Here is a 17,722-nt window from a genome sequence, read left to right as displayed (position 1 = left end):
TCTTGAAGTGCCAACATTTTAGAGACGGTGGCAGGATGGCCTGGCTTCCAGATCACTAGGAGGTTACCCTTAGGCCTGACCTCAAGTTTCACAGACTCAAAATCAAAGTTAGCATGTGGATATACCAGCCACCGCCAGTCTCGGGACAGCAACCTAACTCTGGCACACAGCTGTCGTGTAGGGGAGTAGATGTGAGGCATCTTTTCCCACTGGGAGGACGGGTCAGTAAAGTCTTTGGCTGTAGCCCTGCCCAGAACATGTAGCAGGGGCAGCAGGCAGTGCCCTGCGCCTCAAAACTGCCTGGAAGAAACCAGTGCTGGATGTGTCTTAGTCTTGTTTGGGCATGCATGAATAGCAGCATGTGGAGAACTACCTGCCTCACAGAATTACTGGAGTGGGGTCCTATCTGAGAGGTACTAATATAAGAAAAAAAGCAACCATCTTAAAAAATCCAAAACTGGCATTAAATTTAGGCAAATTTTATCCATTACAAAGAGCCTTGAAGATGCCAAGTCCCAGAACAGATAAAGCTGGATGTTCCAGCATCTTAACCCATCTGGTTTCTAGGTCTCTGTTCTAAGGTGCTTCCATCTGTATGGCCCACCCTCATGCTGATTCTCAAAACAATCTTGGGAAATCACTAAAAACATCAATTTCCTTCTCCCTTCTGTAGTTGGGGAACCCGAGGCTCTGGGAAGTTAAGCAGGGACATGGCCCAAAGCTCCGAAGCTCACATCACAGTGGAGCTGGAACTGAGTCCAAGTCCCCTGCTTCCAAGGCCAGTGATCATTTTCCTATACTGGGTGGTCCTTTTTCCCTTTTGTCATCACACTCCAGAGAAACCAGGCCCTGACAAGGGTGGTGGCGGTGAATGCACAAGCAGGCATTGTGTGGGAACATGCAGGAAAAGTGTGGCACACCCACAGATGCTCAGAGTCAGGGCAAGTGGATTTTGGTATTTGTAATTAACAAACAAAAAGAATGATGTGCTATACAAAATAATTGTCCAGAATGTTCAAGGGTTCACAGACCCCAAATGTGTGTTCAATGTATCCTTCTCACACACGTGCTGTAAAAGCAGTATCAACAACCCATCCCCAAATTCCCCATAAAGCAGCCCATGGGATCTGAAGTATTCTGGTTCCTGCAAGGGGCTAGGGCTGGTATTAAAAGTACACCTGTCTCTGAGGAGAGAAGACCATTTCCAAAGGTATTTTGTGGAGTTTTACAACCTCCTGAGACTGTGGAGGGGGACTCAGAGCTCAGGCTTCAACCTGTAGGGCAGCCCTCCTTACTCTCCTCCCTACTCCCTAAGACCTCTGGACAGTTCAGAACATGCTTTTTGAGGGAGAGGAGGCAGGGAAGGGAGGGAGAGTCTGGCACTTGCCTCCGCATGTGCTCACACACCAGAGGTACATGTTAGCACCAAGGAGAGCAACGTGAACGTGGTGCAGGGAGTTCAGCGTCAGCCCTCAGTGCCAGGCTGCAGGAGAGTCATGCTAAGCAGGAACCCTGGACACAGCCCCTACCATCTCACCAGGACAGGGCCAGGGGAATTTCATAGAACATGCCAGTTTTCAAACAAGTCCTTGAGGCTTTCCAGGGTGATCCACAGCACATCTGAAGCTCTGACTCCAGCAAGTCCCTGAGTTACTCTTCTGGTAGGCAGTGAAGACAACCCAATAGGTTGGTCTTGCTGCCCCAATAATATCCCTACATCTGGACCCGACAAGAGACCTCACTGCATTTCTGCAGGTGCCTTAAAACATTCAGATTAGGTATCTTTCCTCTTGTTCCAAGCACTGTCAGTAGAGCTCTCCACACCCACCTGAATCCCAGCCATTTGTCACAGGACCAATTCAGCTCATCTTACCTGTTCAGGTTTGCTTTCCTTCTCTTTACAGTTGTGACACTAAGCTTTTGGGGGGCATCTCTCAGCCCGAAGCTTTTAGCCACGTGACCAAGGTGGAGCGATCGGACATGAAAGATGTGCTTCAGCTCCCGGGGGTAGGTTGCATAGGCTCGGATGAAGGCCTGTAGAGCTGCAAGGGAACAAGGTCAGAGAGGCCGTCAGGATGGCAGCTTGGAGCGCCACACAAGCCCTGGCCTAGCAGCTGTCCAGCACACTTTGTCTTGCTAGGCAACGTGAGATGCATAGCCAGGATGGCACAACATACGTGAACCACTCTATCTATACTTGTGTATATATATTTTTTAATTCCTCAAACTCCTGATAGGACATAAGTATCTGTTGACTAATCTAATTTCAGATTTTACTGTGCATCTTATCATCATCCTGGAGGGCGGGGGCCCCATTTTGTCCTTCATTACGATCTTGGGGCCTCCTGTAGTAGCTGGAACACAACAGGCAGCTAGTGTTTGTTGTAAAAATGACTGAAAAACAGAATGAGTGAGGAAACCACAACATGTTCAATGTGGTAGTCTCTCATAAAAAATGAGATTAGACCTTTATGTGAGGAAAGCATTTTTCTAATTCATTTATTTTTTGCATAGCTAATACATGAACATGTTATAAAATTCAAAAGGTTCCAAAGGCCTTACTGCACTTGTTATTATGCTATCACTGCGATGTGTTGCTACTGCTATAAGGTTGCTCACCCGCAAGTCCCACCTCCAGCTCCCCTATCCAGAGGGATGGCTGCTACCTCTTCGTTTACTCCTGGGATTTTAAAACCAAATTCATTCTAAAGCATCTAAGGTTTATCGATGCAGTGCTTCTTACCCACTTGAAAAATGCATAAAAAAAGGCAATGAAAACAGAATTTTAAAAAGGCAGAAGGCAATTATTAAATTTCTAACATAGTCCTTCCCTTGAAGATTGCCAACAGTTTTGAGATGTCCATCCAACATTGCATGGTGGTTTCAATCCTGTCTTAAGAAGAAGGCCCCTATTCTAGAGCCCAGTGCTGGCCAGAGAAAAAGGCAGACGTGGTTCCCAGGAGCATGGAGCTCTGGCTATACCTTAATTTAGTATTCCTATGAGGAAAGAGACGTTCCTATCTCCAGATGCCCTCGAATATATTGAATTCCAATGAAAATCAAGTGTCTGCCTCTTCTCACTACAAAAGGGCAGGAGAGGATGGATGGCTCTGAAGGGGCCCCCATCCCATCACTGCTCACTTTCCTTCCAAGCCCAGCTCTTCCAGCTCTTCCACTGGCCAAGCTGGGGCCCAGCACTGCTTGTCTCATGGAAAAGCAGGTGCTAAACACCAGCCTCTCTCGCCCTCGCTTGTTGAGCCACTGGACTGGCAAGTTTGCCCACAGCTTAAACGTAATATCCCAGCAGCACCTGGAGATTGGCGTTTATGAACAGTAATAAAAAGTGTCATTTTAGCAGATCAGCTCCTAGAAGGATCCTGGGAATCCACGAAAGCTCTATTTACTGAGTAAAGTGAACTCCTTTTCCCAATCGATGAGAAATAATAACCAAGGCAACTCCTCTGCACCCCTCTCGTAAATCTGTGCTTACTCCCCTTTTTAATAACTGGGGACTAGCTTTTTCAGGGAAAATCTTTAACACTTCAAATCGCCTGCGCTGTCTGCAGGTTCTGGCACCTGCAGGTTCTGATAGCAGGTTCCAGACATGGAGCTATACACTCCAGTCCTCAGGGAAGCCCCGCTGCCACCACCCTGGGACACAGGCCTCTTCTCCTCCACACCTCACCTCCCCTTCCTGAGCCTCAACCGGGACTCGGGTCTAACAGAGGAGACAGCAGCCACCCTGAGCCAAGTCAAAGACTCTGCACCTTTACAGTCTCATGCACATTGCTTGTAAGCACATCAGCCTCCTATTAAGGCTGAGGATGGAGAGCACCAAACTTAAGAGCTGAGGATGGAGAGCCTCTGTCCCAGGAAACGCAGGTGCCCAGCTAACAGCTCTACAAGCCTAATGAGTTTGCCAAGAAATGGCAGATGTGTCTTCTCTCTCCACAACTGCTCAGGCAGCATTTCACACTATGAATTTTTACTAACCCTCCTTGTCCTGGAGGCTCCTGTCTCACTGGGGCCAGGGACACTTGGCTGTCCTCACATCCTTGAATGGCCTCCCGTGTCTGGATGGTTCAGAGAAGCAGGAATTCCAGCAGAAGCTGTTCATAGATGCTTCCCAGGGGCAGTGTCGAGAATGTGCAGCAGGAATAGGGGTTGTGGGGCCCAGAAGAGAGGAGAGCAGAAAAAGAGGGCATTTATTCAGGCTGGTGGAGGAAACTGCAGCCACTTAGAACACGTGCTTGAGTCACAGTCTCCCATCTTATAGCCGTAAGAGAGACAAACTAAGGAAAATCTACTCTAAAATACCCTACATGGCCATTTCATCCTTGTTCCTAAAATCAGATTTATTCTTGGACATCCGAGCAGGAATATTAGTACCTTATGGATGATGCTTAAGATCAAGGAGGTACGGAGGAAAAGGAGGGAACCTCGCCCCCTCTGCCCCCAGAAAAACGAACGTCCATACAGAATAAAGGCACGTGCATCTGACTACCTGGGATCACACTGAGGGAGGGGGACTGAACTGTCACCAGTGGTTTGGGTTTTCTTGACTTAGAGAAGCAGCCCTTCCAAGCCAGACTCAGCTTCTGTGTGTGTGGCCCCTGCCCCTCCAGGAGACCTGAAGCAGAAAGAACCTCACTATACGAAAGGGGTGATTTGTAGGTAAAGGACTCCAGTTTCTGAAATTTTTGTTCAGGAGTCTGGGGTTCAAACTTCTGTTACCACAGTCTTTAACCACTTGATCTCTAGCTAAAGGAGGCAAGAAATGAGGAGGAAAAGAGGTGGCTGCTTCTGGAAACTGACAATTAAACGCTAGTTATTAACAATGACTGGGTCAGGAAATGCAAAAGGAAAACAAATGCATCCTTGGCCCAGTTTCTAACTAGTTTTCTGCCATAAAGGCAAAAACCAGCTGCTTTGTTAATTATTTATGAGGTAGGCTCTGAAATGGCATAAAAGAGAGGCACGTCTGGAGTGGGGAATTTGCATATGCAGATTGAAATGCCGAAGAAGATAGTTTTGACTTCGGGGTGCAGTCACTGTCCCCACGTTGTGAACTGAAGATTCTGAGTGGCGCTTACATGTCTGCTCCCCCCATGCCTCCAGAGCTCACCATGCCACGTACCAGAAGAGAAGGGAGGGAGTGCTTAACATCTATGTGGAAAGGCCAAGACCTACTGCAGGCAGTCTCCTCCCAGACCATCACCAATCTGATGTGGAAATCAATTAGCAGAGGAGGAAACTGCATGTTTCTTTCCTTCTTGGGGCCTGAACATTGCAGAGCAGCCCCACTCCGACATCCTTTAGAGAGAAAACAAGTAACTGCTTGTTTCTTGGTATGAACGATTTCTACGGTGATGATGACAAAAGAAAACACAAAACCACACTCTCTAAGGACTCCTTACTACAGCCTCACTCTGACGACCCAGACACCCTGAGACAGCTGTAGTCTCACTAGAATATCCAAAACACCCCTGACCTCAAAACCAAAGATGAAGATGAAGGTGTGAGCTTGATTTCTTTCTTTTCATTGCAACTTTGTTATTAACCCAGAAATTCTGCAGCACAGCACCTAGGGAAGTACCACCCAGCAAGCTCACTTTGCCTGTCAACAAACGACCAACCTCTGTAGTTATGCTGTGACAGATAATCTATTCCTCTTGAGAGACATGTGCCAGTACTTCTCTAAAAGTAGGTTCTGAGGAAAACCCTTAGGAACTGCTGAATTGAGGGAAATGCAAGGACAGGCTACCATGAGAAATGGGTCCAGAAGGATACACACTAATTACATATCAGTGATTATGGGGCCATCACTGGGACTTCATCTTTCATCCTGGGTACTTCTGATCTGTTCCAGTGGTATACCACAACAACCAAGGGCTGCTTTTATAATGTGCCAGGGTATACAGTAGGCACTCATAAACATCTGCCGACTAACCCATTCTTACCCTCTATTTCCTGATGACCACAACTGCCTGTAGTTAAGTTCCCCAGCACTCACTCTCTCCCACCCCTCCCGAGTCTATTCTCACACAGGGCATATTTTCCAACCTTAGTGGGCCATGCTATGTCTCTGCTCCAAGTCCTGCAATGACTTCCATTGCCCTTGGGGTGCCCCCAAAGTTCTTGGCAGCTTCTAAGCCTCCCTTTGCTGCATGGGCCCTCCCCTCCTGTGGCCACACTGCCTCCCAGAGCTCCTCTGGGCCTGGAACACTCTTCTGTCGCAGGAGGGCATGACCCTCAATTTGCTCATGCTGCATCACAGCAGGGCTCATGTCGACCCTCTGTGTAAAATGCACTCTGCCCAGCTATCCCTTTACCTCCCTTACCTGCTTTATTTTTTCCACAGTTAACACCTATTTTAATTTTATTTTTTTAAAAGATTTCTTTATTCATGAGACAGAGAGAGAGAGAGAGAGAGAGGCAGTCACAGGCAGAGGGAGAAACAGGCCCCATTGCAGGGAGCCCGATGCAGGACTCGATCCTGGGTCTCAGGATCAGGCAGGCCCTGGACTGAAGGCAGCACCAAACCGCTGAGCCATCTGGGCTGCCCCAGTTAACACCTTTTAAAAGACTAATTCAGTCATTCATTTTATTTTTACTATGTACACTGTCTGCTCCCTCACTAGAATGTTAGAAAGGTTACGATTTCTTTCTGTTTTGATTCCTGATATTCCGAGCACCTAGAACGACTAACTCAATAGCTCTATTAAATGATTTAAAAAAAAGAATTTTCAATTCATAAAAGGAAAAGATGATGCTGTGGTGTTCACAAACTGGTAAGCCAACCTGGCATTCTTCTCTAAATAGCAGATAACCATTAGAAAGAAGCCGGGGCGGGGGGGGGGGGGGGGGGGGACCCTGCATGGACTGCGTCTCATTGGCACGAGACACAGTCACCAGCCATGACACATGGCACACCCATCCAGCTGTTCTGAGCCCCCTTCCCCCAGGCTCTTTGCCCTGTACGCCAGGGAATTGCTTGAGTCCTGGTGATCCCAGGAGCCAAGTTATCCTATAAGAGGGCCTGAATGTTAAATGAACACCTAGCTCTCTTGTAAATTCCCTATGAATTGGGGTCAGGGTCTAGTGCCCTCCCCCTCAGTACTGTTCTTTCTCATCTTCCTTTGTATGTCCAAACTGAGACTGCTCAGGTCTGATGGCTTCTGGTCCTTACCTTCATCTCCAATTTCCATGCCTACAACGGTCTCTGCTGATGTGTCATGTCTCTTCTATCCAGTTTTCAAAGACAGACAAAAATGGATCCCTGAGATCCAAGTCACTGGGTCAAAGTTCTAGTCTTACGTAAGCCAAGATAAAGCCTCATTTGTGTGAAACATGGGGAAGGATAAAATTAACATTTAATACAGCTTTAAAGCCTTCCGTGCCTGCTTCCAGACCCTGTAGGACAAGCAAGACAGAAGACCCTAGGTCGGCCTCTCAGCCCATCAGGGGTATGCCAGTGAAGTGGGGACAGCGTCCTTGGGGTTATCTGTCCACAAGCACCTAGGAAATCCACCAACCTTTCTTCGCCCAGGAGACCCTCCTCTCATTGGAGTGCACATAATCTTCAAATACCGTCTGCAAGACTGTGGCTCGCTCTCGGATTTCCTGGGGGCCAGAGGCTCGGGATTTCTGGGAGGGTGGCGGAAGGATTAAAAGAGAGACAGAGTCAGAGTCAGGAATAATGAAGCACTTTATAATAGATTTAATAACAGTAAAACCACCCGGGAACCACCGAGGGTCCAACAAGGGTAATCCTTTCAATATTACTAGAGGAAAAACAGGAGCTATAAAGATGTTAAAGTCAAGCAAAGATGAAGATAGCTTTGTGAGGGAGTAGATCGGGTCTGTTTATTTGTTTACTTGTTTGCTTACTTGTCTTCCTAGCCTCTTGTCACTCACGTTCAAAATGAAGGTCCACTGGGGATACTCTGGAATTGTCCGAATCCGGTTTGGGCACTGAAAACACCACTGAACATAGGCAGATCTCACATGACCGGTGTGTCCTACCAAGGCCTGAAATCTTGCGCCTCCCTTACATTCCACAGGGGAACAATGGGACATTCTCTTGAAGAGGGCCCCATGGGGGCCTGCCTAAAATTGAATTTCAGAGCATGCTCCCTCATTCCTAGGGAGGTTCAGACTTGAGTGTTTCAGATCCACTCTTTCAGCCCGGGACCACTGGACTGGATGCCAGGGACCTATTAAGGAGTGGTCTGTTCCTTTATGCCACGTGCAGAGAAGACTGCAGAACCTCTGCAGCAAACCATCCCTGCGTGAGGAGTGATGTCTGGATGCACTAAAGTTCTACAGATGGAAAACGTTAATAAAAAAAAAAAAAAAAAAAATCCTATCCTTTTCAGTCTTCAACAATCCCGGAGAAAAGATTTCCTTTCTTTATATCCCTCTAAAACCAAGTGCTGTTTCCTGTATCTTTTTTTTTTTTTTTTTTTAAGTAAGCTCTAAGCCCAATGTGGGGCTTGAACCCACGACCCCGCGATCAAGAGCCGCAAGCTCTACCAACTGAGCCAGCCAGGCGCCTGTTTCCTATGTCTTCAAACAAACATGAATGCTTTCTACTGAATGTGAAACTGAGATCCAAAAGAACCCAGATTTTTCAAACTCAGTTTGGCTAATGTGTTCCCCCAAAGACACGGATTTTCTTAGAGATGCTACTCAGCCTCTACTATAACCCACCACACACCACCCACGTGGGTCACCAGGAAACAGCCAGTGTGAGTCCCAGTCCCTGCTTCCCTTAACCCCCTGTGGAGGACAGGGTGCCTGCACCTCTGTCTGGCTCCCCGTACCTAACCTAGACTCCAGAGTCTCTTTCACTTTTAAAGCTGACAGAGGAAGAACAAAGGGGAGAGAAGGAAAAGCCTCATTCTTTGGGTCGACGTCCCTCTCTGTGTTAATAGAGACTTAACAACCTAAAAATGTTTTTAGCTTCGTCAAATCATTCCAGCTACCTGTTTGGTTGATGACAGTCTAGCTGATTTCACAGTACATGGTCCCCTAAGGGTTTTATCCACTCAAATGTCAAGAGAAAAGTCACTCAGGAGCTGTGTTATGAAAGTGGACATTTGCTATTGTCATTAACAAGGATTTTTTTTTTTTACCCTCTTAACTGATGTGAAATGCAAACTTTTTTTTTTTTTTGCTGCCCTCCTTTCGTTAAGCCACCTCAGCAATGCAACTGTCACCTTCCTTGTGTGTGTGTGTGTGTGTGGTTTTTTTTTTTAATATGAATGTGAAATTAGCAAGGATGCCCTTTCCCCTGGCGGACAGAATCCTCTGTTATTAAAAAGTAAAGCACTTTAATAATGAAAACTTTTTCCTCTTTTTCCTGTGTTTTAACTGTTTAAAATTAATGAGAAGGGCAGAATGGTTGTCAAAGCGATATTGAAAGCCGGGCAGCCAGGACCGAATAAGCACAAAAATCCCTCTAGAGTGTTAGATAAACAGAGCTCCAGCCCGCTCGAATCCCTCTGTTGGTTATTGTATACATTCTGTAACAGCTCTCAGAATAGATCTGAGAGCCAGGGAGGCAGAGAGGTTTCAGAATTCCAATAAAGGCCTCAAATTAAAGACAGCCTGGTGCGAATTCCAGGAGAAAATTAAAGAGACCTCAAGCTTAAGTGACAGGTGACTTGCTTCTGTGTCACAACTGTCAGGGGATTTAGTGATAATATGGCAATATATTACAAAGGGCTTTTCTTATTCCCCCTTTAGGTTTCAAAATGAGGCATCTTTTCTTCCCAACCAAAAAAAAAAAAATTACATACACACACATATATAATGTGTGTGTACAAGTGAAATAGGTAGAAAAAAGGAGATAAAACTAAGTTCACACGTTTCAAATGATGAGGTCAGTTTTAGTAAAATATGAGAAAAAGTTAATGCAGAAAACATAATATACTCAGGAAAAAGCATGTCTTTCTCCCCCTACCCCCACTTCCAGAAATACTTTATTTTAAAATTACCCCTCTTGAGAATGAGGTATTTTTCAGTTGTCTTCTGGGGAGGACAGTCTAAATTTAAACTGAAGACAGGGGCAGAGTTATGCACGCAGCACCATCTCAGCCCCAGACAGGTAAAATGCTCCCGTAATGAGAGCGGGTCAAAGCCCGGAGGGCGCAAGAATGCCCTGCAGGACTGGCTCGCCCACCCCTCAAAGACGCATAGACCCAGTACCGGTTAATGAAGCTAACTTGCAACCAGTGGACCAGGGCTAGCTTAGGAAAATACAGTTCCAATGGTCCACACTCAGTATTTCTTAGGCTGTAAAGCCCTGCTGATCCTGGAGAGAATGATGATCAAAGGGACTGAGGGAGGGAAGGGGCTGCTGATCTCATTTTAATATCTCACCATGGCCCAGTCTTTTGTTAAGGTCTGTTTAGAGGCATATTTCACAGAACAAAAAAACTCGTAGAAAAAAACACATTTGGGTGTATCCATACTTTGAAGATGAAAATTTCACACCAAGAGGCAACAGATGAGCTGAAGATATTCAGGCTGCATTTTTTGTTGTTGTAAAAAGTTTTAGGTAGTAGCAGTGGTGGGGGGAGGGTGGCTTTTCTTTTCTTTTCTTTTTTTTTTGAAGCATGTCTTGATGTTGCTAACTTCTAAGGTATTTTTAAACTAAATGGAAGGATTTTGTTTTAATCACTTGATTGCCAAGTTGAGTTCCACCCTCATGCTTCCCTAGAACCTTCTGAGTGCTTCCCAGTAAAGTTGAAAGATCAAATTTATTCTCTTTGTAGGTGGGTGAACATTCGCACACCCAGACGTAGTTATATATATTTTATATACCTAAATATGAAATATACATTTTACAGATGCTTCACTCACTCTCTTTCTGTTCACAGAAGCCCAAAAATGTATGTGCCAAAGGGACATTTACAATGGACTTCAACCAAGTGAGAAGAGGGGCCTTATAATGAGGTGTCTGGCTAAGTGTGTGAAGGCCTATTTAGTGAGCTCACATTTATCTGTCTGGCACTGGTTCGTGTGCTAGACAGAACTGCCCAAACTGAGAGCAACAATTAAAACATACAGTATTTCTTATTGAGCAACAGAACTAAAAGTTGTATCCAGCATCTACTTTATTCATCTTACTTCTCACACGGATCACACACATAAAACACTCTTCTAGGCTGTAGCTCTGTGTAATAATTAGTAATATAGTCAATTTCATTTAGTTTCTCTTTAGCCTCTGAATTCAAGTTAACATTGGTTAACCAAGCCAGGTTTGCATCAATGGGACACGTGGGACTCTAGGATGATTAGTTTTGTAAGCTAATCAGTTATTTTGGTGTCAGTGAAAGCCCAACCTTGCTGAGCATTTTTTTAAGATTTTATTTATTTGAGAGAGAGCAAGAGAATGAGCACAAGCAGAGGAGGGGGCAGAGGGAGAAGCAGACTCCCCACTGAGCAGGGAGCCCCAAATGGGGCTTCATCCCAGGACCCTGAGATCATGAACTGAGCCATAGGCAGACACTTCACTGACCAAGCCATCCAGCACCCTGAGTGTTTTTTCTTTTTGAAAACAAAGTTCACAGGCAGCCCTGGTGGCTCAGCGGTTTAGCGCCGCCTGCAGCCCAGGGTGTGATCCTGGAGACTCGGGATCGAGTCCCACGTCAGGCTCCCTGCATGGAGCCTGCTTCTCCCTCTGCCTGTGTCTCTGCCTCTTTCTCTCTCTCTCTCTCTGTTTCTCATGAATAAATAAATAAAATCTTTTTTAAAAATTAAAAAAAAAAAATAAAAGCAAAGTTCACCACACCTTAAAGATATAAAAATATTCTGTTTGTCCCTCTCCATCAAGGCAGGAACTTGGGGCTGGGACAAACTGAAGTGCATGGTGTTTTCTGCCTCATTTTGGGTCAACCTCCCAGCAACCTACAAGATGGGCACTCTTGTTCTCAGTTTACAGATGGGAACACTGAGGCTGGAAAGGAGACAACCTGCTGGAGGATGCAGAACCACCAGCTGTGAAGCAAAGACTGAAACCCAAGTCTGCTTGCCTTGAGGCCCCAGCAAGGCTTCAAGGCTGGCCTCATGCCAAGGAAAGGACTTATGGAGAAAAACCACACAAGGCCACCAAAGGGCAGAGGTTAAGACATGGCCATCGCCTGCTCCTGAAAGAGGAGAGGGCACTGCAGCTGCTCTGCTACCTCTCCCCTACATCCATAGCAGGGGCTCCATCCAGAGATGCACACAACGATCAGCTCCCTGGACAGAACTGATGTGTGCCCAGTTCAGAAACAAACACCAACAACAGAGCCAGTCCCAGAAACAGTGTAAGTGAAGATGAGCCTGGACTGAATCTTTATGATCTCATTTCGTGACTTTACTGCTTGTTCTGACTTCTGGAGAGGAGGCAGATGCTAACGTTCCTCTGTGACACAGCAAAAAAGCACTGGGCTTCGTGTCACTGAGTCTCAACTCTGAATCCCACATCCGCTACTGATAATGATGATGAACACCCTTTAGAACCAATGTTGGGCTTTCAGGTTATTTCTTACTCAAGCCTCCAATCTCCTAATGAGAAGAATACTAACATGATCTCAACTTGACATATGAAGAAACCAAGGCTTAGGAAGGTCCAGTACTTGCCCAGAGCCTCGGAGCTGGTAAACGAGATTAGGAATCTAACCCTGAGGCCGTGCCCTTAACCTCTCTGCTCTGCTGCCTGCAGGAACAGCATTTCTGAACCTCTCTGCCTCCCCTACACTGTCCTGGGCTATAATGAAGTGTCCATGGGAACATGAAAAAACCCTACTTAGATGGAGCTTCAGGGACACCTGGGTGGCTCAGCAGTTGAGCATCTGCCTTGGGCTCAGGGTGTGATACTGGGATCTGGAATCGAGTCCCGCATTGGGCTCTCTGCAGGGAGCCTACTTCTCCCTCTGCCTATCTCTCTCTCTGTGTATGTCTCTCTCATGAATATATAAATAATCTTTAAAAAAAAAAAAGGCAGCCCAGATGGCTCAGCGGTTTAGCGCCGCCTTCAGTCCAGGAGATGGGAGAGAAGCAGGGTGCCTATGTCTCTGCCCCTCTCTCTGTGTCTCTCATGAATAAATAAATAAACATCTATTTAAAAAAAAAAAAGATGGAGCTTCAGAAGAAGCGTGCCAGGAACAATGTCTGGTGACTGTTCCATTCCCTTGACAACGAACTATTGATAAGGGATGTTTCATAATGAAACATCGCTTAAAACAACTTGTTGATCAACTGAGTCTCTAACCCTTCTCTTGCTTACAGGGATCTCTGCTGTGGTAACGTTCATTGACCAAGTGTCACCTCTATGACGATGGTTAACATTACCTGATTGAGCAGTCATCTAGCTGCACTGCCTCAGTCTCATGAACAGTAAGGGAAGCACGTGCTCTAGGTCAGGCTGCCCCTGCGATGGCCCCTCACCCCTGCAGGTCCTGGTTACCTCACCTAGGAAGTGGAATGAGCATCTGCCTGCTCGGGTCACTGGCAGGATCAAATGGGACCAAGAGTGTGAAGAGGGCAGCATGGTCTCAGGACCAGGACAGGTGCTGTAAATGTGTCCCTGCCTTTTCTTAGATACATCTCCTTAGGTTCTCTCTGGAACAAGAGGACTGAAGTCAGGGCCAGTCAAATCAGGCCCCAGCCTCAAGGAGAAGATTCGATTCAAATAAAGACACCTCTTGGGATCCCGGGGTGGCTCAGCGGTTTGGCGCCTGCCTTTGGCCCGGGGCGTGATCCTGGAGACCTGGGATCAAGTCCCATGTCAGGCTCCCTGCATGGAGCCTGCTTCTCCTCTGCCTGTCTCTGCCTCTCTCTCTCTTTGTGTCTCTCATGAATAAATAAAATCTTAAAAAAAAATAATAAAGGAATTAAAAAAAAAGACACCTCTTGATGCCTAAAGGAACTTTAAAAAAATTTTTTTTAGATCTTATTTATTTATTAATGAGAGACACACACAGAGAGGGAGAGAGAGAGAGAGACAGAGACACAGGCAGAAGGAGAAGCAGGCTCCATGCAGGGAGCCCAATGTGGGACTCGATCCCGGGTCTCCAGGACCATGCCCCAGGCTGCAGGTAGCGCTAAACCGCTGCGCCACCAAGGCTGCCCTAAAGAAACTCTTAAGTCTGATCAATTTGGCTCTGATTTTCCAGTCTATCCTCAGGCTTAAGACAACAGATGTAATATATTCAAATAATTAATATTTCAAAGACAAAATTATATTCAGCAACATTGTACACATGGATCTGTGATATATGGAGTGATGGGTTGGAGTGGGGTGGGAGAGCCATGGACTGGCAGAGGCAAAGATGCAGAAAACCAGCAGGAAAGGATGCTCATGGCTATCTGAACCTGCTCAGGGTCTCCATATGGAACTGCATGGATAACACACATTTTTCTCCTTACCAATCCCAACTTTATTCTTCTTCTGTGTATGGCACCCACATTAAAAAATAGATGAACTGAGCATGTCTGAAAGGAGATACAGAGAGATCTAGTCCTTCCATGGGTGTCTTGGATGTATGGGTCCAGTCAGTTGTCCTTGCTGATAGTCTGGACAGGGACCACCAGGGCTGAGCAATGTAACACTCCCTCCAGACTCAATCTGGGCCAGAATGAAACCTCCTTTCTGGGAAGCCTGCCATGGCCCAGCGGACCTCCAGAATGGACAGTAGCCCATTAACTGGATGAGACTGGTAAACACATCCAGAAGCAAAGAGAGAAAAAAAGGAAAACACGAATAAGGTGTGGCTTCATCTAATGTTCACAGTCCCTTAGGTACACGTCTGCTTGACAGAGGAACTAACTATCCCACACACACAGTCTCCACCACCCCAAATCAAGAAAGGAATCATGTCTGTTCACAGTCAAGTATAATAAATAATAAAACTCACCTGGCTTCCCCATCGGCTCCTTTTAAAACAATCATCCCTTGTCAGAACAGACAAAATATCTTCCATCTTAATCTCAGAAATGCTGTAAAAGGAAGGGCACATCAAGGCAAACTTTTAATTTTCCCAATAACATCTGGAATCTTGATGCATAAAACTGGCCTGTTCTCAAGCTAATCAAATATAAAGTAGAAGCTATGCCTACACAGGAAAGAAAATCATTTCCTAGACCTTTAGGAGTTTGGAAGGAAGGGATCTCTATGACATAACAGGGACAGATGCGGTCATATGCCCAACATTCTCCGTCCTCTCTGGTGACTTTCAAACAGGCTAAATTTAGAATTTCCTGTATAGGGATCACATCATTGTTTCTTAATCCATCTCAAATACTAAACAAGTAGGCCTGCTTATTAACATACTACTTTGATTCGAGCAGATAAGGAAATCAAAAAATATTTTGGGTAGTCACTTTAGTTTTGTACTAAAAAAAAGTGGGGGTGGGGGAGTGTGAATGGCTAAAGGTCCTTAACTGTTGAGGTCAACTCCTCAGGGAAAGGTAACAAGTGACCACAGCACCAGAGCTCTCTTCTCATCCACCCAGAAGGACATCTACCCTCTCACCTCTTAATTATTAAGGGGTGAGAAACAAATGACTTCTGATGGACCTAAAGCTATGTATAAACAGCTGAGATCAGAATCTGGACTTGTGAGCAGAAGCCACCCTGAGCCAGAAGAGGAGGCCCATCCTGCCTCGTGGTGGGGAAGGGAAACCACAGCACTCAAACACAGGAGGTGCATGCAGATTCAAGTGTTAGAGCCCAAGGAAGAAACGGGAGCTACTGAAAACATACTTCCCAGGGAGAAAAAAAAGGAAGGAGGAGTTCTGGGGAGAAAAACAGATCATAAAAAGATAAATGATTTCCTTGTATGTTGTTTCTTTCTTTCTTTTTTTAATGTAACAGCAAATTAAAACATGAATGGCAACCTCTCATGTGGGAGAAGACAATTCTCCCCCTTTCCCCCAAAGGTTACTCTGACAAAGCTATGAATGAAAATGTCACATCTCTGACAGCGATTTACCTGAAATGTGTCACCGCTTCCCTGAACACCCCCAGCCCCCCGCCCCTCCACATTCTCTTCCTCTGCTGCCAGCTCACAGCCCTATGGATACGTGAAATCTTTTTACAGCAGGAGGAGTCAACCGGAGAAGGCAGAGCATGTGTTTTCGAAGGTAGCAGTTTGGGGGAAAGGGCTCATGATTTCATGGAGAATCTATTTTTCATATGAGAGAGAAAAGCTGTGGCTGTTGAATGTGTCTCTTGTTTATGCCTGGAAATCTGAAGGTGAAAACACAGCCCAGTCCTATCTTTTTCTTTGTCTAACGGACTTGCCTCTATTCATCACTTTTTTTCTTGAGGGGAAAAAAAAAGGAAAGTAAAAGGAACATAAGGACTTGGGGGTGAGATCTTAAAGCAGGGAGAAAGAAAGAATAAGTCCATTCAGAGTCAGGGATGCAAATAACTAAATACAGCGCAGAGAGGCACTGTTTTCTGAAAGGCATGGCAGTGTTGACACTCCAGCCAGGGCACAGCTCTTTGGCCGTGTGTCTGTGTGACAATGCTGGGGGACCCGGCACAGTAAGTGAACAGGAGCTGGAAAGGAACTGGAGTGATTTACAGTTTAAAAGGGGCTGCCTCCTATTCTAAGAAGTCGTTGCTGCTGAGGAACAAAGCCAATCTAGTCTGCCTGTTTATGGTTCTACCAACAGATCTGAATCACCCTGCCTCACTATGAAAAGAGACAGATAAATAAATTCAGGCAACTGTCTCATGCCTGATCTGAGAAATGCACGTTTTGATGAAGCATTTACATTTTAATAAACCAATGACGACTTTCATTAGAAACACATTTAAAGGAGAAGTGGAAAACAGGGAAGAAGCTGGCAAACACCAGGAAATCAGAAGGATGCAGAAACAAAGTCCTGAGCATTCAAATAGAGGTGGCAGTGGCCCAGGGCGCCTGTCTCTAGCCCTGGCTGCTAAATCACACTGTCAGGGCGAGTTCCACGGTGCTTGCTGTAGGAAGGCAGGCAGCAATTTGTTGTGATGGCCCTTGCTGCCACGAGCCTCGGCCTGCCTTCCTGAATCTCTCCTGTAATTCATCAGCCGTCCTAGCATTCTGCTGCCTGGCTCCCAGGTTCTAAGGCACAACACAAGCACATCTTCCTTCTGTTTGTTTGTTTGTTTTAAATATTTGGATTCCAAAGATGTTCAAGTTTGTTTCTTTCCATGGCACACTCTGCTATCAGATCTTCCTAGGTATAATTTTTTTGTATTAGGTCAAGATACCCAACATATAGCCCTTCCTCAGACAGAAATTGGAAAGCATAATGCACAGCTACAACACGGTAACTTAGATCTGATATTTTGGGGGAGAGACTGATCACACCAGGCCCACAAAGCAGTCAGTGGTTCAGGAATACAAGCTTCAGTAGGTGCATTTTCAGGGCAGAAACGAGTGAGGCTGGACCCCTCCAGGACTCTCTTCCCCCTGAATGGATGTTCTCTCCACAAAAGACCTGAATCTCTTCCTTGGGGTACTTCTGTCTTCATCTTTCTAAACTTGCCCTACAAGTCCAAATATTGAGAATTACTGGATCGTGGAGCTGTCTTCTGATTGTGCACATGGTTATGCTGGATTTTCCATGAACACCACTGGCAGTTTTTTCCAGAAGAGACCATCAGAGAAAATGAGTGTTATTTTTATACACATGGCTCACTAATAATTCAGGTTGGTGCTATTATCTTCCCCTTTTG

At 45.8% G+C, this 17,722-nt stretch overlaps 1 protein-coding gene and 1 non-coding gene across 4 annotated transcripts in view; both read right to left on the bottom strand.

Annotated features, from left to right (window-relative positions):
* Window positions 1-17,722, bottom strand: part of DDX31 (DEAD-box helicase 31) — a 69,674-nt gene that overhangs the window by 14,599 nt on the left and 37,353 nt on the right. For all 3 annotated transcript variants that reach the window (XR_011999797.1, XM_072748283.1, XM_072748284.1), the window contains exons 17-19: window positions 14,910-14,991; window positions 7,536-7,647; window positions 1,874-2,042 (exon numbers count right to left, since the gene is read on the bottom strand). Coding sequence is in view for 2 of the 3 variants with exons in the window: in XM_072748283.1 (XP_072604384.1) it covers window positions 1,874-2,042; window positions 7,536-7,647; window positions 14,910-14,991 (363 nt within the window). In the remaining variant the exon portion in view is untranslated. The remainder of the gene's footprint in view (window positions 1-1,873; window positions 2,043-7,535; window positions 7,648-14,909; window positions 14,992-17,722) is intronic.
* Window positions 8,481-8,553, bottom strand: TRNAK-CUU (transfer RNA lysine (anticodon CUU)). Its single transcript has one exon. It is a non-coding gene; the product is annotated as a tRNA-Lys (tRNA).

This window comes from Vulpes vulpes, chromosome 2 (assembly GCF_048418805.1).
Source record: "Vulpes vulpes isolate BD-2025 chromosome 2, VulVul3, whole genome shotgun sequence".
In the NCBI taxonomy this organism is placed as follows: Eukaryota; Metazoa; Chordata; class Mammalia; order Carnivora; family Canidae; genus Vulpes; species Vulpes vulpes.
The sequence above is the reverse complement of the archived record's forward strand: the minus strand, read 5'-3'. Positions and strand labels throughout refer to the sequence as shown.